The 21,015-nt window shown below is 51.0% G+C and overlaps 1 protein-coding gene across 1 annotated transcript; it reads left to right on the forward strand.

Annotated features, from left to right (window-relative positions):
* The first annotated feature begins 931 nt into the window (after positions 1 to 931).
* Positions 932 to 20,478, forward strand: SNX33 (sorting nexin 33). The gene is made up of 2 exons (XM_036736743.1): positions 932 to 3,547; positions 18,698 to 20,478. The coding sequence occupies exons 1-2, from the start codon at positions 2,104 to 2,106 to the stop codon at positions 18,949 to 18,951; spliced, it is 1,698 nt and encodes a 565-aa protein (XP_036592638.1). The 5' UTR covers positions 932 to 2,103; the 3' UTR covers positions 18,952 to 20,478.
* The last annotated feature ends 537 nt before the right edge of the window (positions 20,479 to 21,015 follow it).

Below are 21,015 nucleotides of genomic sequence, written 5' to 3' on the forward strand. Positions count from 1 at the left end.
CTCGATCTCGGACTGGGCAGATCGGCCTAGAGAGCCCGGGAAGACGGACACCGCCTCCACGCCGGCAGCGCCCGCTCTCAGGGGCTCGGGGGGCCAGCTGCCCTCCGAGGCGCCTGCAGCTGCTGAAAGTTGCGTCGGGGCCGGGATCCGCTTCCAGCGGGGCACCCGGGGCCGGAGCGCCCGCGCCCTTTTCGCCACTTCCAGCCCTTCGGACCCTCCAGCTCCTGCTTCTGCCTCCACCTAGTAGCCCTCCTGGAGCGGGCCCCCGAGACCTCGGCCTCTGCGGGCGTGCTTGGGTGTGTTTGCGGATGTGTGGCTACAAGATGGAGTGAAGGGAGCCCCAGTGCCAGCCGCGCGCCCCGAGGGCTGTGAGCGCAGGTGGGCAGCTGGGTCGGGGCCACCCCGCTCCCCCGGCGCTGCGCCGGGGACTGCATCCCTTTCTCCTTCCCATCCCTCGGTCCAAACGGAAGTGCCTCTGTTTTTGCTGAACTCCTCTGGCGGCTCTCTCTCCTCCGCCCTCCCTGCGAGTCTCCCTCCCTTCATCTATCCTTCTCTCCCTCCCTCCCTCCTTCTCCAATCATCCCTCCCCCTCTGGACACAAGAACCCGGAATCGCATTTTTTTTAAACCAGCTTCTTGTAATCGCTGCAAAGTTGATTGTTGAGGTGCCTCTCGGTCCTGGGAGAAGGTCTGCCCATCGCTTCCCAGCCGGGACTCGGAGACAAGCCAACAGGATCACACCTCGTTCCCAACTCTTCAGCCTTTTTTTTTTTTTTTTTTTGAGAAATACCGCTCTCTGTGTGTGTCTGCGTGTTCGTGAGTGTGGAATTTGCATTTTGTTTTCCTCCGCGGGGATTTGGGGGAGAGCCCTTGTGCCCACTGTTGGTGGTGGCGGGTGGGTGGGTTGGCTTGTGTTTTAATGATTGATTTTATCCGGGGCTTTCCTCCGCGTACTTTGGTCTGGCTCCCAAGTTCCTAGCTTTTTGCTGCGAGTCAGTTTCAGGCGGGTGGAAACTGACCAAGAATTAAGCAAACAAAAGATTCCAAAAGAATCTGGCTGAGGGTTTCCTTCAGTACCTTTTTGATTCCTCTCAATCTCCCCAGGCACTGAGGAGGGTCTTTTTTTGGGGGGGGGGCGGAGTGTAGAGAGGGAGGACAAGTGTTCAAGCCAAGGGTTCAGGGGCCCAAAGGAACTTGGCCCCAAGACCCTCCTTTTTCTCTGGATCCAGGTTTGCTGCATGGTCTGTTTTGATCTGAAAGTTCACGTGAATTTTCCCGAGGTCTTGTGTAAGCCTTGGATTGCTGTTGTTTTTTTCCCCCGGATCTTGTTGGGAAGCGAGAGGGAGGCGTCCACCCTTGGATTTATTTCAGCCTTGTTAGGTTTTCCTTTTGCCCCTCTTGGGCTTTTTGGAATTTTTTTTTTAAACCCAGTTCCTAAGAAGAGGAAAGGGAAGAAAGAAAGCAAGCAAAAAATCCTTAAGATATCCCCACAAGCAAACTAACCAGTGAGTAGCTTTTGGAAGGAGGTAACTGTTAGCTACTTTTCATTTTGAACTTTTTTTTCTGGGGCACTGTTCTCACTTAAAGTGCATTCTTTGGGTTCTTGGCCTGTTTTACAGTGCTGGTATCTAGGTGTGATTTTTTTTTTTCCCTTTTGGGAGACTTAGGGAGGAAAGAGATGTAAAATTGCAGCCCAGAGCAGGCTGTGGGAAAACAAGAAGCCAGATGGAGACTGTGAAATGAGTACCTAATGGGTGATGGTGTCCTGGCAGGGCCCCCTTCTCTGGCCTGTATTGTCACCTAGGACCAAATCAGAGCCCCGTTGGAACAAACTGTTTGCAGCCCTCTCTGGGCTATGTCACTTTCCACCAGGGGGGTGAGAGCTGTGTGGAATGCAAGGGCCACACTTGAACTTCTGGCCTGTGTTGAGGGTAAAGGGACAAGATTGTTGTGGACCCTTGGTGACTGCGTGTGTGTGTTTCTGCATGTGCATGTCAGAAGGCCCTGTCCCTACTTAAGTTTACTTGGGGTCTGAGCTGCACCCTCTTCCCCTCTGCCTTTCCCATAGACTTTCTTTCCCTATCAAAAATACCCAACTCCAGCCATGGCATTGAAAGGCCGAGCACTTTATGACTTCCAGAGTGAAAACAAAGAGGAGATCAGCATCCAACAGGATGAGGAACTGGTGGTCTTCAGTGAGACCTCCTTGGATGGATGGCTACAGGGGAAGAACAGCCGGGGGGAGACTGGGCTATTCCCTGCCTCCTATGTGGAGATCCTCCGATGTCGTTCAGACTCTAACTACACAGACTATTCAAACAGCCCGGCCAGCTCTCCCAGCAATGAGACTTCTTTCTATGTCTCCCCTGTGGTCAACACAGGCATCATGTCTCACCAGGGCAGCTTTGAGGATGATGATGAGGACTGGGATGATTGGGATGACGGGGGCACTGTGGTGGAGGAGCCACGGGGTGTTGGGCTGGGTACCAATGGGCACCCCCCTCTCAACCTGTCCTATCCCGGTGCCTATCCCAACCAACACGTTAGCTTCCGGCCCAAGCCACCCCTAGAGCGCCAGGACAGCACTGCCTCTGGCAAGCGGGGTAGCGTGGTTGGGCGGAATCTGAACCGCTTCTCCTGTTTTGTCCGCTCGGGTGTGGAGGCCTTCATCCTGGGCGATGTACCCATGATGGCCAAGATTGCTGAGGCCTACTACATTGAAATGGGTCCCAAAGGCCCTCAGTGGAAGGCCAGCCCCCACCCCTTTGCCTGTTCTGTGGAAGACCCCACCAAGCAGACCAAGTTCAAGGGCATCAAAAGCTACATCTCTTACAAACTCACGCCCAGCCACGTGGGCTCACCCGTCTACCGGCGCTACAAGCACTTCGACTGGCTGTATAACAGGCTGCTGCACAAATTCACAGTGATCTCAGTGCCGCACCTGCCAGAGAAGCAGGCCACAGGCCGCTTCGAGGAGGACTTCATTGAGAAGCGCAAGCGCAGGCTGATCCTGTGGATGGACCACATGACCAGCCACCCCGTGCTGTCCCAGTATGAGGGCTTCCAGCACTTCCTGAGCTGCCTGGATGACAAGCAGTGGAAGATGGGCAAGCGGCGGGCGGAGAAGGATGAGATGGTGGGGGCCAGCTTCCTTTTGACCTTCCAGATCCCCACTGAGCACCAGGACCTCCAGGATGTGGAGGACCGTGTGGATGCCTTCAAGGCCTTCAGCAAGAAGATGGATGACAGCGTGCTGCAGCTCACCAACGTGGCCTCAGAGCTCGTGCGCAAGCACATCGGGGGCTTCCGAAAGGAGTTCCAGAAGCTGGGCAATGCCTTCCAGGCCATCAGCTACTCCTTCCAGCTGGACCCCCCCTACAGCTCTGATGCCCTCAACAACGCCATCTCCCACACAGGCAAGACCTACGAGACTGTGGGCGAGATGTTTGCCGAGCAGCCCAAGAATGACCTCTTCCAAATGCTGGATCGCCTTTCCCTGTACCAGGGCCTGCTCTCTAATTTCCCTGACATCATCCACCTGCAGAAAGGTAAGGCCTGGACTGGGGCTGGCCCTAAGGAGGGGCTCAGGGAAGGATGGAGGGCAGGGGAGCCCCTGTTCCTTTTTAATAACAATATCCCACACCTTCTGTCTGGCCAAAACGGTTCTTTTCAAGACTTTTCCCTCTGATATGTTCATTTCATTCTTGCAGCACCCTTCTGAGATAGGGGGTCATTATCCCCATTTGAGAGATAAGGAAACTGAAGTCTAGAGAGGAAAAATGATAAAAGTTATACAGCTAGTTGGAGCAGGGCCAAGACTAGGACCCAAGGCTCCTGCCTCACCCTCCAGGCTTCTCGCCATTACACTCTCTCTGCCCCGTGTTTACTTTCTTTGGGGATGCCAGTCCACCGCGAACCTCTTGGGTCAGGAGCTCTGACTGCCTGTAACTTGGTCCTCATTTTACAGATGAGGGAGACTGAGGCCCAGGGAGTGTTAAGTGACTTGCCCAAACTACTAAGTGACAGAGTAGGATTTAAACCCAAGTCTTCTGCTACGTCACAAGGCTTTAAAAAACAAAACCACCATTCTTTTTACCAGGATCAGTTCCCAAAGAGTAAGTGAAGGTGTAGACAAGAAACAGAGAAAGGAAGTGATTCATTCCAGGTTGCACAGTGGAGCCCAGGGTGGGTCAGGGGAAGGAGACCAGAAGTCCTTGCTCTTACCCTGTAACCGTCCAACCTCCTCCTTTCCTCTTGTCTTTCTTCTCTTGACCCTTCACCTCTCCCTCATCCTTTTCTTCCTCACCCTGGGTGAGTCACCGGCTGAACTAGGCAGGTCCCTGTTGCCTGGGCAGGCCGCCATACTGTCAGGATCCCTGGCATGGGTCCACAACTGAGCCTCCCTGCCCGGTGCCTCCCAGTTCAGAATCTTGGGGTGAGGGGACCTGTTGGAAAAGCTTGATGGAGACTTTGCTGCTTCTTCCTGGGGCCGAGGGGGGTCACTAAGGGAATAGAGGCTGCTGGGCAAAGGGGAAGTGTGGCCATACCCACAGGCTGGAGCTGGCCTAGGTCAGCTCTGGAACTCAGAAAGACTGCCTGGAGGGGGTTGGGCTGGGCCTGCAGGAAGGGCCAGGAGCTCTCTGGGTCTGGGCTCCCCCTTGCTTGCCTCTCCTCCCCTCCTCACCTCACTCTTCTGCTTAAATTACCTCTTTGCATTTCCTTTCAAGCCTTCCTTCTCCCAGGAAGACAGAACAAAGAACATGTTCAATGGGGGCTGAGGCCTCTAGGGATGTGGGGTGGTTCTGAATCCTGTGAAGGGGGAACAAGTGTTTATTGAGTTAAATTGAGGGGAAACTGGGTAGGGCAAGTTGACAGGGCAGGATGGAGGCCCAGCCTCTGTGTCCTGGAAACTGGGGGTTAGAATGGAAGGCCCAACCTCTGTGTGCTGGAAGCTGGGGGTTAGGATGGAGGGCCCAATCTCTGTGTCCTAGAACCTGAGGGTTAGGTTAGGATGGAGGCCCAGCCTCTGTGTCCTGGAAGATGGGGGTTAGTTTAGCATGGAGGCTCCAGCCTCTGTGTCCTGGAAGCTGGGGGTCAGGATGGAAGCCTAGCTTGTGTGTTCTAGAAGCAGGGGGTCAGGATGGAGGTCCAGCCTCTGTGTCCTGGAAACTGGAGGTTAGGATGGAAGGCCCAGCCTCTGTGTCCTGGAAGCTGGGGGTCAGGTTAGGATGGAGGCCCAGCCTCTGTGTCCTGGAAGCTGGGGGTCAGGATGGAGGCCCAGCCTCTGTGTCCTGGAAGCTGGGGGTCAGGTTAGGATGGAGGCCCAGCCTCTGGATGCTGAGGATCAGCTGTGGGGATCTGGCCTCTCCACACACCAGGAATACTATCTGTGCCAGCCTCACACTCCTTTAGCTGCCACTTTATTCTCATTTTCTCATCCCTCTTCCCTCCCTTGTTCCTTCCCCTTCCCTTCCCTTCTTTCCTCTTCCCTTCTTTCTCCTCATCCCTCTTCTTTCTTGTTCTCTCTCTGTTCCCATCTGTTCTTTTCCTCCACCCTCCTCTGTCATCTTCCTCCTCCTCCTTCCCTTCCTTCTCCTTCCTGCTTTCCCTCTCTGCCTACTGTGTTTTTCTTTATGGAAAGAATCCTGAATTTGCAGTCAAGAGACCTGGGTTCCAATCCTGGCTCTGGCTCCCTTGGTGACCTTGGTCAATTCACATGCTCTCTAGGCCTGTTTCCTTGAATATAAAATAAAGGAGTGGGACTAGATGGCCTGGGAAGCTCTCTTCCATCTCAAAATCTGGGATCCTAGGATTTTTCTCCTGTCCTATCCTCTCTCTCTTCCCCCTTCTTTTTCCTTTGCCCTTTTCTTTCCCATCTATTTCTCCTTTTCTGTCTTCCTCCCTCCTCTCTCCTTCCCCTTCTTTCCTCTCTACATTCTCTTCCTCTACATTCTTCTTTCTTTCCTCAGTTTCCTCTCCTGCATTTGCTCTGTCTTCCCCAGACCCCTTCCCTTTTACTTTTTCATCCCCCTTCTCTTCCTCCCTTTCTCTTTCTCCTTCCTTTCTCTTCTCTTTTTCCCCTTCCTATCCTCTTCTCCTTTTCCCCTTCCTTCATTCTCATTTCTCTCCCCCTCAAAGAATCCTTTCATGATCGAAGGAAGCCAGAATAGGATGGCATGGGAGTGGGGGCTGGACTTCCTTCCTCCTCTTCCTCTTTCAGTGGTCTGAGACCAGGGGTCAAGGCTTCTGCTGAGTTAAGAAGACAAGAGGCCCGGGCACCGCTTCTTGATTGGCCGCCCATCACTGCAGTGATCTCAGGCCAGCTTTACACATCTGTGAGCTGAGTTTCTTCATCTGTAAGATGAAGGTGGACCTAAGTGACCTCCGAGGTTGTAGGGCATTGAGGTTTGAGGGACACCAACTGCTAGGAAGATGTTGAAAGAAAAGAGGGTGAGAATGGGGGAGCCCAGAGGGAGAAGCTCTGGGTCTTGTGGCTAGGGTGGTGCTGGGCATAGCCCCCTGGGGACTCAGCTCCACACCTGCTCCTTTCTAGGAACAGCCCAGCCATCTCCTCCTGGGGAGTGGGGAGGGAGTGGAAGAAAGGCTTCCTCCCTCTCCTCAGAGTAGGGTCAGCCTTTACAAAGGCACTGCCCCCTTTGAGTTGTTGGTCTCTTTCTGCTCAGATTATATCAGCTGGCCAGATGTGACTGAGGAGGGGATGGTGTCTCCTGGGATGTTGGGTCCTTAGGGGGATGGGCAGCTAGAAATGAGGCTCTGGGCAGAACTGAGCCTTACAAGGTCACACGAGAGCCTGTGCCTGACCTGGCAAGAGCTGGTTAGACCAGATCTCTGTAGATTGGTATGTTCCTTCGTGGGGGAGGTTGGGGGTGGGTGGGGGCTGGCTGAGCAGCTGCTTGCATGTGCTCCTTTCCCTCCCCTTCCCTCCCCTGCCTTCCCCTGCCCTCCCTTCTCCTCCCCTCCTGTCCTCTCTTTTCTTCTCCCCTCCTCTCTCCTCCTGTCCTTTCCCCTCCTCTCCACTCCTCTCTCTCTCTCCCTCTCTCTCTCTCTCTCTTTCTCTTTCTCTTTCTCCCTCTCTCTCTCTCTCTCTCTCTGTCTCTCTGTCTCTCTGTCTCTGTCTGTCTGTCTCTGTCTGTCTGTCTGTCTGTCTCTCTCTCTCTGTCTCTCTCTCTCTCTGTCTCTCTCTCTCTCTCTCTCTCTCCCTCTATCTCTATCTATCTATCTAGGTGAGATCAGAAGCCTATCTTAGAAGTCTGTTGCTTGCTCTCTTCCTAGCCCTGGATCCACTTGGGAAGGCAGGGGTGTCTCTGGGGATCTTTGGGGCCTCTGAGTTGAGGAGATAGTCTGGGGTAATAGAAAAAACTCAGGGCTTGGAGTGAGAAGGGACCTAGGTTTGAGTCCCAGCTCTGACACCTACTAGCTGTGTGACCTTGGGCAAATCAGAGGGCAGACTTCTTGGAGCCTCAAGTTTCCTCATCTGGAAAGTGGCAATGACAGTCATAATAATTAATAATAATAATAGTTGTTTTAAGGAAAGTGTTTTGTAAACTGTCAAGTGTGACAGAAGTGGGAGCTCTTATTAGCTTCTGAGGCCGATCCCCTCCCGGTCCCGTGAAGTTGAGCGGATGGTTTAATAATCCCCAGTAACTGGGTTCAAGTTGCAGTGGAAAGGAGTCAGGTAAAACCAAATTTCCTGCCTGTGGGGGTGGTATCTTTCAAGATGATGCCCCAAGCCCTTCTGCCCTGGCTGTCCAGAGGAGCTGTTGATCATAGCCAGTTGGAGAGGGTTAGGCCTACCTGGGAGCAAGGGAGGTACCAAATGACACCCTGGTCTTATGATCTTATGCGTGTTGCTTTATTTAACATCTTCCAGAGGAAGGGCCCCACAGAGGATCATCTGTGAAGAAGTAGGGGAATCTGGGCTGTAGAATCACAGAGAAGAGCTGGGACAACCCAGACATCTGACTTCCAGCTCTGGGCTCCCTCCCCTCTGGTGTTGCCTAGGGTGGTAGGGTTACCTTGGACTTTTTGTCTGTTGATCTTTCTCCTTAGGACCCCTTAAGTCCAGAACTTTGGGTCTGTAGCCACTCCCCTGACTTGGGGGATCACCCACTACCTCCCCACGTAATAAGCCTTGGGGTAGAGAAGCTTCTCATCTCCAAGGACCCACTCTCCAGGTTGAGAAAAAAAGTGGGGGGATGAGAGAGACAACAAGGGAGATGGAGAGACAGACAGACAGAAAGTGGGGGGAGAGAGACAGGAGGGAGAAGAGGGAAATAGAAAGGGAAAGAGGGAGAAAGAGAAAGGGGGGAGGGAAGGAGAGAGAAAGAAGAGGGGAAGGAGAGAGAGAGAGATACAGAGAGACAGAGAGGTAGAGAGAGAGATAGCGAGAGTCAGAGAGACAGAAAGAGACAGAGAGACAGAGACAGAGACAGAGAGAGACAGAGAGAGCAAGCAAGCATGAGCCAGAATATGCATTGAAACTTTTCTAGCTTATACCTATCTGGATTCTGTCTTTGGAGGCCCCTTCTGCCCGGGGGTTTTTTCTGATATCACAGGCAAGGATACACAGGTGGGGAAGCCAGCCTGGATTGGGAGTCTTGAGAGGGTTGGGGTGAGGGAGTGTTGTGTTGGGAAGAGCACCCTGCCCTATTAGTCCTATTTTCCCAGAGAAAGGAAGTACCAGGGTGCTAAGTCCCTAGAGCCATCCTATTCTGCCTATTGTGTGACTGGAGTGAGCACATGACAGGTAGCAGTGAGGAAGTGTGAGGAAGTCCCCTTTCTAGTCCTTGTCTCTCCTCAGTTTCTTTCTCTGTAAAGTGAGGTTATTGGACTAGATGAAGGCTTTGATCCCCTTCCACGTCTGACGTTCTATAATTCTGTGTCTGCTAAAATCCCTAGGAAGGATTACTTCTGTGGCCTCCGAAGAGGGTCAGGCATGATGGGCTGCCATGGTATCCAGAAGATCAGTAGATCAGGGCCAGTCACTCACTAGGGAAGATCCCAGCAGGAAAGGGAAGGGGAGGCCTCAGGAATATCGTGACCCAGCCCTATAGGCCTGACTCTGAAGCCACATCCAAGGAAGGAGAGGGGCTAGGGAGGGCTTTGTTGGCCCAAGTCCACCCCTTCCTTTGCCAGAGGAAGGAAACCAGGCTTAGGGCGGGTGGGAGCCTTTCTGGAGCTATACCAGTGACTCAGCAGGCTGGGATCTGGACCTGCCTTCTGGGAAGCAGTAGACTTCACTTCTCTATCTTTGTCTTCTGCACCAATATCAGACCCAGTGTAGGGGGCCTGCCCCATAACCAAGGATGGGCCCACAGAATGTTAGCATTGGAAAGGAGAGCCTGCATGTTTGCCAGTCCATTTTACAGATAAGAAAACTGAGGCCCAGATATTCAGATTATATAACTGGCTAGCAGCAGATCTGGGCCTCACTTCAGTCTGAGACCTTATGATAACTTAGATCTCCCTGCTAGAGACAGCTATTGATACGGTGGATGGAATGCCTAGGCCTGGAGTCAGGAAGACCGGAATTCAAATCCTGACTGTTTGACCCTGGGCAAGTCACTTAGCCTTTGTTTGCCTCAGTTTCCTCTGCTGTAAAATGAAGATTAATAACAGCCAGGGTTGTGCAGATCCAGTGAGATGTTTGTAAAGTACTTAACACAGCGCCTGGCACATAGTAGGTGTTTAATCAGTGAGCTCATTTCCTTCATTCCTTCCTTGCCTCTGAACACATTGAGAGCCTAATGCCAAATTTGCATCGAGGAGAAGCCCAACCCCAAGACCCTACTTTCACTTTTCCTCTCTCCCTTTTGTCATCACCTTAAGCCAAATCTGACTTTTGGAACCGGGTTCATCTTTCTAACCTTAGCCTTCAGTCTTGTGGCACTCTAAGACCTGGGCTACTTCTTCTGCAGTCCCAAAGAGGATAAGTGGTAGGATGCGGGAGAGAGAAGATGGGGCCCTGGACTGAAGGAATCCTTGCTTTTGGGGGCTCTTTCTTAGAAGAAGAGGGAGCAGTCAAGGCCTGAGTCTTTAATTTTCAAACTTGTAGCCTACCCTTCTGGCTGTTTTTTTTTCCCAGGATTCCTCAGCAGGGATTGGTCTCTGGTCAGCCTGTCCAGCATCTGAGCCTTTGGAGATGTTTTTAAAGGCAGCACTGGTCTAAGGGCAAGAATGTTGAGTATGGAATGAGATGGCCTGGATCCAAATCCTGCCTGGGATACTTACTGCCTGGGTGACTTTGGCCAACTCACTTCACTTCTCTGGGTGCCACTTCTTCACGTGAAAAATGAAGGTTTTGGACTAGATCCTACAGTCTCAGCTTTTATGTTTCATGGTCCCATGAGATCCTGGAGTCTTAAGATTATTGGATCTGGAAGGGACCAAAGAGGGGTCTAGTCTAAGTCCCAAGAATGGTCATACCTCTCTGCTTGGACAGGACCCTATCCTGCCATCTGGCCATGGTGAGAGATCATGGTTGGGGAAGTCTATATGGGCTGGTCTCATTAACTCTTACTGCTTATTTTCTCTCTTCCCCTACCCAGCCCATAATAAACTGAATTCTAGATTTCCCCAATAAGAGATCATGGTTGGGGCAGGCTATCAGGCTGGTCTCACTAACTCTTACTGTCCATTTTCTGTCTTCCCCTACCCAACCCATAATAAAGTCAGTCTTAGATCTTCCCAATCCCTGCCCTCCCCGCCCTCTGTTTCTACTGCATCTCCTGAAATCTTTGTCCATTGTGGGACAGTGGAAAGACTATAAGTTCATAGATTTAGAATTAGAAGAACCTTAGAGGTCATCTATGGATTTTTGCATGTAGGTGGAGGACCTGACTTTGAATTTTGACTCTTCAGACCTCAGCTGTCAAATATGGGAATTGGACCAATGACCTCCAAGGTCTAAATCCTTGGTCCCATGAACCCATGATGCTAGATCTCTTCCCCTTCTCTTGGCACCATCTCCAAAACTGGCTGCTCTGGGCGAGGAGGAGAAGGTGGTTCCCACTGCCACTTGCCGAGCTTCCCTTTGCCATGGTCCCTCAATGCTCCTTCAATGTTCCCTCTGGACACTCCTTGTTGGGGGTCATCTCTGGACCTTCCAATCTCTCTCCTTCCTCCCCACTTGGTGCAGTTCCTGGCTTCCAGTCTTCTTCTGCATCCCCAACCCCCTTTCAAACTCCCAGGCCTCCAAGTTCCCGAAGTTCTTCAATCCAGGTGCTCCAGCTTCTGTTTTCAATCTCCCCAACGCTCAGCCCCACATGAGTGGCCATACCTTAGATTCTCTCCTCCTCAACCAACCCTGCCCTGCCATTTGTCTGACTATGCCCCAGGCACCAGAATTCCTTATCGTGGCTCAATCTCTATCTAGAAGAGTAGTGTCTTTACGGATGCCCTGAGATGGAAGCTCCTGCTTCTCAGGTCCATCCTCCTGCTTCTGAGTAGGGCTATATCCAAACCTGTCTAGATAGAGCAGAACCTATCCTGTTTGTTATATCATTTTTAATTTTTTTGCGAGGCATTCGGGGCTGAGTGATTTGCCTAGGGTCACATAGCTAGTAAATGTCAAGCGTCTGAGGTCAGGTTTGGACTTCATCCTGACTTCGGGGCTGGTGCTCTATCCACTGTGCCACCTAGTTGCCCCTGTCCTATTTATTTTAAAAAACGTTTTATTGATGTCTTTTGATCACAACCACTCTCTCACTCCCTTCCAGATCGAACCCTTTCTTTGTGTCAAAGAAAAACAATCGGAAACATCTGCTACAGAAACCTTGTTGGGCAGTATTTACACTAGTCTGTCCCTGTGGTCTTCCACCTCTCTGCCAAGAGGGAGGAAGTATGAGCAGTGGAAAACTTAACAGAGAACCTTGTTGAGGAGATAATGAAACATTCCTCCCGGTAGTGATCATTTCAGTTACTTTATAGACATCATCGTGGCTATTCTCTTAATGCTGCTATTTTGTCCTGTAGCCATTCATAGGTCTTCTCTGACTGTCTCCTCTTCATCATTCCTTCCTGCACAGTGATATCCCATTACACTCATATTTGTTACTGTTGCCCTTCAGTCGTTCCTGTCTGACTGTCTGTGACCCCATTTGGGGTTTTCTTGGCAAAGATACTACAGTGGTTTGCCATGTCCTTCTCCATTACATCCATATATCATAATTTATTCAGTTGTCCCTCAGTCGATGGGTTCCTTTGAAGCAGTCAGGATACAAGAGTCCCAGTAAAAGTCCTGGGCCAAGTAGAGCCTGACTTTTGGGTTCACCTTTCCCTGGCTAACTCAGCCAGCAAGGTGACTGGACTCCGGTGCTGGCTTTGCCCCTGATGCCTTCTGAAACTGGGCAAGTCCTTTCTTCCCCTCTCTGCAGAAACCAGTCATCTGTGCAGGACCTTTTGAGGGGTGTTGCAGTGATCTGGAGGTGTGAGCTCCTGGGGCCCAAATATCTCTTACCTGTCCAAAGATTTGAAATTCTACACTTTAAAAAGTCTTCCTGGGGTAGCCAGGTGGTGCCCCGCCCCTAGAGTCTAGGAGGATCTGAGTGCAAATCTTACTAACTCTGTGACCCTGGGCAAATCACCTAACCCTGACTGCCTCCCCAAAAAAGTCTTCCTTGTGCCCAATTTGTGCCTAGTCCTGTGCCAGGCTGTGAGGAGGATAGGAGGAGGAGATAATGGACTCTCCCCTCAGGGAGCTCCCAGTCTGGTTGGGCAGGTGGACCTTACATATATTGAACAGGAATCAATGCTAAACTGTGATTCAGAGAGAAATCCTTGTGGGCTAGAGTAGTCTTTTTCCCTAGAGAAGTGGAGCCTTAAGCTCAGCCTAAAGGATTTGGATAGAAAGGGAAGGATACTCCTGGCAAGGGACACAGCCCAAGAAAATGCTCAGAGTTAAAATGAATAGGACGCATGCTGGGCATAGAGAAGAGACCAGGCTACCTGGCGGAGATGGGGAGTGAGGAGGAGACACAGGGCAGTGAGAAAGGACAAGGCTGACTGTGTGGTGGGCCTCAAGCTAGGGTCTTCAGAAGGCCCTCACTGGTGACAAATCACAGGATCAGAAAGTAAGGGCAGACAGGGACCTCAGGGTCACCTCGTCCAATCTCTTCATTTGACAGTTGAGGAAACAGGCCCAGGGAGGTGAAAGGACACATCCCTAGTCAGAGTTGGGATTTGAGCCTGGGTCCTCTGACTTCCTTGGCGTCTGCTCATTCTCTTGCCTCACATCATAACCCAGTAGCACGCGGTGGGAGCGGGAACACAGGAGAGGAGGGAAGTGTTGAGTTGGGTCGGGCGTAGCAGCGTGGCGGCGTGAACGGCTCTGGCATTTCCCAGTTCATGAAGTAGTCTCGCAGGAACCGTGTGAGGCGGGTTGTGCGAGTGTGGTTAGCCCCGTTTTATAGATGAGGAAGCTGCTCGGGGTCACACAGCCAGTAAGAGTCTCCGGACTCCCGAGGACTGCACGCTCTTCTTGCCAGACCCCACCGTCTCCCGGATGTCCGCTGAATGGAATCAAGGGCCAGATTTGATGAAGCTCACAGCTCCAGGGTAGTTGCAGAAACAAGAAGGTGCCAGAAGGAGTTTGACCCTTTGGGTATGAGAACCAGGGCCACCCGTGGAAGCTGCCTCTCATTTCCTTATCTTGTTCACACTGGGGTATTAGGTTTGGTGTCAACTCACTGTCCCTGTACGGAATCTGCGCTTCTCATCCCACCTGCCATTCAAAACCTTCTACCAACAGGCCTCACCGACTCTTCCAGCCACGATTCCTTTACGTGCACCCGCTAGTCCAGCCAGGCCTCTCCCTGTTCCCTAACCATACATTCAATCAACAAACATTTATTTATTAAGCACCTACTATGTGCCAGGCATTGTGCGAGGTGCTTGAGACACATACAAAAGTGAGACAGTTTCTGCCCTCAAGGAGCTTACTTTAACAACTGGGGAAGTAAGAGAAGGGGGCAGCCCTTGAGCCTTAAACTGAATCAGAGATGAGGAAAGAGGAGATTTCAGCAGTAGGGCTCCTGTTAGAGCCCTCTGATAGCTCCCTTCCTCATTGGAAGTTCCTTAAAGGCAGGGACAGGATCCGATTTCATCTTTGTACCTTCGATGCTTTGCACATAGTAGGAGCTTAATAATTGCTTATTGAGTTGAATTTACAAAATCCCCAGTTCATGGCCTGCCACCTCCAGGAAGCCTTCCTTGACCTCTCCAACCAAACGTCACCGAGCTCCCTCCACGCATTCGCACTTTGGGCTCAGAATGTTGTGTTCTAATCCTCCCGCAAATCTCGGCTCTAACCCTAACCTGTCATTGCTCAAGCTTCGTCTCTCCAGATAGACTAGAAGCCTCCTAAAGGCAGAGACTTTTTTGTCTCCCTTTCCTGCTCTACGCATAGTAGGTGCTCAACAAGTCATGACGTACCAGAGCAGAAGGGGAGCTCTGGGGTCTAGGTGAGCCCCTCCCCAAACCATCTATCTCTGCATTCACTGTAAGGGTCATCCAGCCCTCGCATAAAGACCTCCAGAGAGAGGGAGCTGGCTTCCTTGGAAAGCAGCCTGTTTCTATTTCTTAGGAAGTATTTATTCATGTTTGTAGAATCATAGAACCCCGGAGATGGAAAGGAGCACAGAGCTGGTCTAGTTAGCTCCTTCATGATGCGGGAATCACCTCAACCAGGCCCTGCTTGAAGACCTCCAGAGATGGGGAACTCAGCGCTCCCAGAGACAGCCTCTTGCACTTTTGGACAGCTCTCTCCTTTCATTGATCCCAAATCTCTCTTTGTAACTTCTCTCCATTGCTCCTCTTCCTGACCCCTGGGGCTAGGCTGAACAAATCTAACCTTCTCTCCAAATGGCAGGCCCTCAAATACTTGAAAATACTTTGCCCCTACCCCACCCTGCCCCCTCCATCCGTCTTTTCCCTGCCTAAGCATCTGTACTTCCTTCACACAGCATCATTTCCATGGCTAATTGTATGACCGTGGCCAAGTCATTTAACACCTCTCAGCCTTGGCTCCCGGTCAGAGAAGATAACCACCAGTGTTAACCTACCTCACAGGGTGTAAGATAAAGTACTGAAAGTACTTAGCAAACCCTAAAGCAATGTGTGGATATTGTTTTATTAGCATTACTACGATCATACAGTCCAATTGCCTTATTGTATGGATGAGGGACTGAGACCTAGAAAGGAAAGGTTACCGGCCCTTGGTTACACAGCTGGTAAGGGGGAGAGCTGAAACTTGAATCCAGATGAACCATACACCATGATTACTCCTCATCACCTTCCTTTTTTGGAATAATATATAATAATATATCTTATAATGTATTAATATAATAACATAACATTATATTATGATATGTTAATGTAATGTAATGTTAACATTATATCAATATAACAATAACATAGATTATATCAATATAATATACTAATATGCTATTAATATAACCATAATATAATAAAATATTAATTTTTCAGTTGGGTCTGACTCTGTGGCCCCATTTATAATTCTGCTAAAGCAGACTAGTGTTCTAAATATATATAGTATATATATGCTTATATATACTATATATATACTTATATATAATGTTATATATACTTAGAACACAGAGTAGAGAGGAAAATAGACAAGAGAAGGTGGTACCCCTCTGGAGAAGCCCTCACTGGGGAGAGATTTTTCATTTTGGACCAGATGCAGGATTTCTTCTTTCTCTGCCAAAGCAAACAGGGGACTTCTCCGTGTCTTACAGTCTTAGAGACGTACCTGGGCACTAAGAGGTTAAATGAACCATCCAGAGTCACACCATTTGTAACATTGTCTCCTCCCTCACTGAGTCTAGCTCCAAGTCCGTGGCACCTGGCTGTGCCTGGGGCTAGGCAAGGGGAACACGATGGTTGCCTGTGAATATTTGTAGGGCTGCCACATAGGCAGAGGATTAGGCCCACTCTGCTTGGTCCTGGCAGGGCAGGCTTGGCTGTCTGGAAGGAAAAACTTCCTTAGAACTCTTCCCAAGTGAGTTGGTTCCCTTTGACAGGAGGTCTTCAGGCAGAGAGAGTCTGGACGGCGAGCCACTTGGTGGGAATTCTCTCACAGGTCTGAGTTGGACTAGACCGAGGTCTCTCAAGTTTTCCCTTCCATCTCTTGAGACTCTGGGACTATTTCACAATGTATGCTTTGGCTCTTCAAAAGCTTCCAAATACAAGGTCTGAGCAGAAGGAAAAGAAATCAACAGCTCAAGCATTCCTAAGAATGATTTGGCTCAGAAAGTACTGTTTGGATCCTCTGTGGGCATAGATGGGCCTGGCAAACCTCACTTTCAGTAGGATCTGAGGGGACGAGGGCAGAGGAACCTACCATCAAGTCTATGGAGTGGCTCGTCCCCTCCCCCAGCCCATCTCTCCACCTTGTCATTTCTGAAAAAGCAACCCTACATTGGCATGACCGTGGTCCTGTTTGTATTTTCATAAGCCAAGCTTCAGTCAGTCAAGCTCACCGAGGGGGGAAGGGAGGGTGATGGCCCGTCTGAGTTAGTGCTAATGGCTCATTTGACAATAGACTCAAGGAAATGAAGTTTGATCACTTTCAAGAACGCAGAAAAACCAGAACTGCCCCAACCACCTGTCACCTAGTGAATAGATAAGAATGGTTTGTACATACTTCTGCAGTTCTTAACAATAGTCTGCTCCCTTAATCATGTCACCATGCCCGAGGAGGACCCTAGACTCTAAAGAAGTAACAGTATCTTGTATTTACATAAACGCAGAATGTATGGTCCTTGAGAACAGGCTGTTTTTGTATCCTTAATGTCCAGCACCATTGAATAGCCCTGAGAGAGGGGGAGGTAGGAGGTATTATTATTTTACAGATATGGAAACTGAGGTTCAGAAGTGACTTGCCCATGGTCATACAACTTGTAGGTGTCTTGGGACAGAATTAAGACTCAGGTCTGTTCTGACTGTAGGTCCAAGGCTCATCTCATTCTACTTCCCCCGTCCTGTTTCTTTTGATGAGAATACATCGCACCTCTCTCTCTCTCTCTATCTTTTTCCCTCCCTCCTTCTCCCCCTCCCCCCACCTCTCTCCCCTCTCTCCCCCCACCTCTCTCCCCATCTCTCCTTCTCTTCCCTCCTCTCCCCTCCCTCTCTCTCTCTCCCCCTCCCTCCCTCCTTTTCTCTCTCCCCTCTGCCCCACCTCTCTCCTTCTCTCCCCTCCTCTCCCTCTCCCCTCCCTCTCTCTCCCTCCTTCTCTCTCTCTCTCTCTCCCCCTCTTCCTCTTTCTCCCTCCCTCCCTCCCTCTCTCTCTCTCTCTCTCTCTTTCCTTCCCTCCTTCTCTCCCCCCTCTCCCTCCCCATCTCCCCCCACCTCTCTCCCCCCTCTCCCCCCACCTCTCTCCCCATCTCTCCTTCTCTTCCCTCCTCTCCCCTCCCTCTCTCTCTCCCCCTCCCTCCCTCCTTTTCTCTCTCCCCTTTCCCCCACCTCTCTCCTTCTCTCCCCTCCTCTCTCTCTCCCCTCCCTCTCTCTCCCTCCTTCTCTCTCTCTCTCCCCCTCTTCCTCTTTCTCCCTCCCTCCCTCCCTCTCTCTCTCTCTCTCTCTCTCTCACACACACACACACACACACACACACACACACGCACACGCACACGCACACGCACACGCACACGCACGCACGCGCACACACACACCCACCTACACATACACATTTAGGGAATCCTCTTTATAATGTTGTAGATTTTGAACTGGAAAGGACTTTAGAGGTCATCTAGTCTGACCCTCTTCTTTTATAAGTGAGGAATCTGAGACCCAGAGAGGTTAAGTAATTTGACTGTCGTCACATAGAGACAGAACTGGACTTTCTGAAGCCCAGGTGTCCTAACTTCAAAGCCAACACTCTTTCCTTTGTGCTTCCTACGGAGAAAAGCCACAACTCATTCAATTGACACAAAGTCATAAGATCTGAGTTAATTTTACGCCACTTCATTTTCATGGTGGTAGGTTATGGTTATTCTCCCATTAGCCAGATTAGGAAATGGAGGCTCAGAGGACTTGTCCAATGTCACACGGTGAGTTAGTAGAAAAGCTAGAATGGGGCTAGAAACCAAGCCTCCTGACTCCCAGCCCAGGGCCTCATCTACCACATCTCACTGTCTCCAAAAATTAAGAGTTTTTGATACATCAGCAAATATTTGTTGACAACTTATAACACAGCTGGCCCTGTGCTAGATCATAGATAGGAAGGAACCAAATCTGAGGCACCTCCCTGCCCTCAAGGAGTTTGTCTTCTTGTTGGAGAGGTCAGGCATGCACACATGAAGCAATAGTAAGCCACACAGGGCAGTGGGTTAGGAAATTCTCAATTCTGTGTATTGTGCAGATTTAAGTTGTGTAGGGTGAGAAGGTCACTGAGAGATAAATGACCTCTAGGGTCCGTTCCAGCTCTAAGTCTATGATTCTGTGACCATGATGCACTAGAATAATTTATTAGTGTTCTCTGAGCCCAGCCGGGTATGCTGAGTCCTGGCTCCGGTGTTCTGCTGTGCCTCGTAATAGCCAGAGGAGAAGGCCTGCTGCCTGTCCTCCCTGAGTCCTCAATCTGTTTGGGAAGATAAGAGTGGACTATGCACACAGGCCAGATTCAAAGTTTCTCCTTCCCTCTCTGCTCTCGTGGGGTCCAGGTGCCTTCGCCAAGGTCAAGGAGAGCCAGCGCATGAGCGATGAGGGCAAGATGGACCAGGACGAGGCCGACGGGATCCGCAAGCGCTGCCGCGTGGTGGGCTTCGCTCTGCAGGCTGAGATGAACCATTTCCACGAGCGTCGGGTGCTGGACTTCAAGCACATGATGCAGTCCTATCTACGGCAGCAGATTCTCTTTTACCAGCGGGTCAGCCAGCAACTGGAGCAGACCCTGCGCATGTATGACAACCTCTAACCTTGTCCCCTTCGCCTCTCCTGCTGAGCCTCTGCTCCAGCCTTCCCCTTCCCCAATGCAGATGTCTGCTCAGGTAGAGAGAGAGCCTCTAGGGGCTTCCTGGTAGGGATGGCCAAGTCCCACTTTCCCCTGCCCCTTTTGTATGGTTAACCAGTCCCTCTCCCCCTCTCCTTTGTAGGTATATGTCTGCCCAAGGTGGTCTGACTTCATGGCATGGACTTAGAGGAAATCAGTCCCCTTCTGGGAGGCTCTCACAGCAACTGCCTTGATCCCCAGTTAGAGCATTGAGCTTTGAAAAAGGGACCAAGAGTAGGGGAGAGGGATCTGGTTTCTAGTTTTGAGTGACTCGGCTTCCTCTTCGTTGGAAGTGGGAGCAGAGGCAGATAGGGGAGGGAGCCCGATGGACACCCAAGGCTATGGTGGCCTAGAGAGAGAACCCAGGAGAGCCTGCTCCCCAGCCCTAAATCCTTACCTGAACAAAATGACAGGACCCTGTGAAGCAGGGTCACTCCTAGACATCTCCGGATAGGGTTATGGGGCAAATCCAAGCATCCCCTTCTTTCTGCTGAAAACATTAAGGCTTCTTCACCTGTCTTCACCCTGAACCACGGCCACTGTCTACTTACGGCATGGATTCTGGCCATTGGCTCCTCTTTGGGAATCTGGCCAGAGCCCAGAGGAGGGGTGAAGACTGGGCCATGATAGCTGCCCAGTCTCTAACTCTTCCCTCTTCTAGTCCTGTTCCCGATGGCTAATGGGGAAGGGGAAGCTGCAGTCCCTCCTAACACCAGGCCACTTGGTGGGATTTTGCCAGGGGCCCCTAATGCCTAGGTGAGGTCTTTCCCTGGTCTGACTCCATCCTTTTCCTTCTCACCTCCCACCCCACCCCCCAAGGTTGTAAGGCCCCCTGTGGGAGCTGCCTGGGCGCTAGCCCTGATCGACATGCTTGGTGGTCCTCTGCACCCTGGACCTGTGCTCTATACCCATAGATAACGCTGGCTCTTACTCTGGAGCTGAACTTTGCTGATATTTGTGCCCACCAGCATATAACCCACGGGATCAGGGCTTAGATAGCATAGATTCCACAAGGCCTTAAAAGACCTCCTGAGTGCCTTTTGATCCCCTTAAATCTCAAGCATGGAGAGAAGCTGTCAGCTGTGCCTGCTCGTGAATGGCAGAGAATCTGTGGGACTGAAGGAGGGGCAGGAGAGCTCAGCTCCCCTGGGAGCCCTCCAGGTGCCCATCCCCTCTTCTCGAACGCACTGTGATGCCAGCCCGGCCTCCCTGAGGTCCCGCAGAGATGCCTCTGGTTGTTGTTTACATCCCAGTGGGAGCTGCCCACACACCCTGTAGGTTTAGGGGGCTGGAGTGGGGGAGGGGTGCCGCCTGACAGTGGCCACACAGGCAGATGTGGGCCACAGCTTGGTGGTGCCCCTTTAGGCCTCAGGCAGCCCCTCTCGCTTTTGTTTGTTCTTTTTTTTTTTCCTCAAAAGAACTTTTACAATTAAAACAGCAGAGTTAAATTTTTTTAAGTGTTGTCCTACTCCTCAGTCCTTCTGCTGATAGATGAGCATGGGAGCTAGAGAAGAAATAGAAAGGAAGTGGAGAGATGAGGCCACAAATATGCTCTCCTATGGCAGTTGGGGCTAACTCCTTGGTTTCTGAGCAAGGCATAAGGTGGGGGAGTGGATAGCAGAATCAGTCAGCTATGGAGGGAGAAAGGAGATTGAGAAGGGAGTGGATGGATCCTCTTGGCTTCCATGTCCTGGGCTTTTGTGAGGGGCCCAGTCCTACTGCCAATTACCAGAGTGAAATGAGCTCTCTGACTAGATTTATGGGGTGGAGAGGGTGGCACTACCTGGTGCCAGAGCTAAAGAGTAAGAAACACAGTGAGAGTCCATTCGGTCAGTCCGTTTCACTGGGGCCCACTGAATTCATCTACACTGTGGAGGAGACAAGAGAATATACAGGCCTTGGACCTTGGCTCCAAGGACACTGTACAGTAGGGGTGTGTAAAACATTTGGGGAAGCGTTCAAGATGGCTCCCTGTCTGTTATCAGGCCT

This window comes from Trichosurus vulpecula, chromosome 8 (genome assembly GCF_011100635.1).
Source record: "Trichosurus vulpecula isolate mTriVul1 chromosome 8, mTriVul1.pri, whole genome shotgun sequence".
Classification (NCBI taxonomy): domain Eukaryota; kingdom Metazoa; phylum Chordata; class Mammalia; order Diprotodontia; family Phalangeridae; genus Trichosurus; species Trichosurus vulpecula.

What these genes read in the sequence shown, in the direction of transcription:
- SNX33 (XM_036736743.1), top strand. Translation starts at nt 2,104, where the DNA reads ATGGCATTGAAAGGCCGAGCACTTTATGACTTCCAGAGTGAAAACAAA. An exon ending in CATCATCCACCTGCAGAAAG is followed by an intron (nt 3,548 to 18,697) that starts GTAAGGCCTGGA and finishes CGTGGGGTCCAG; the next exon opens with GTGCCTTCGCCAAGGTCAAG.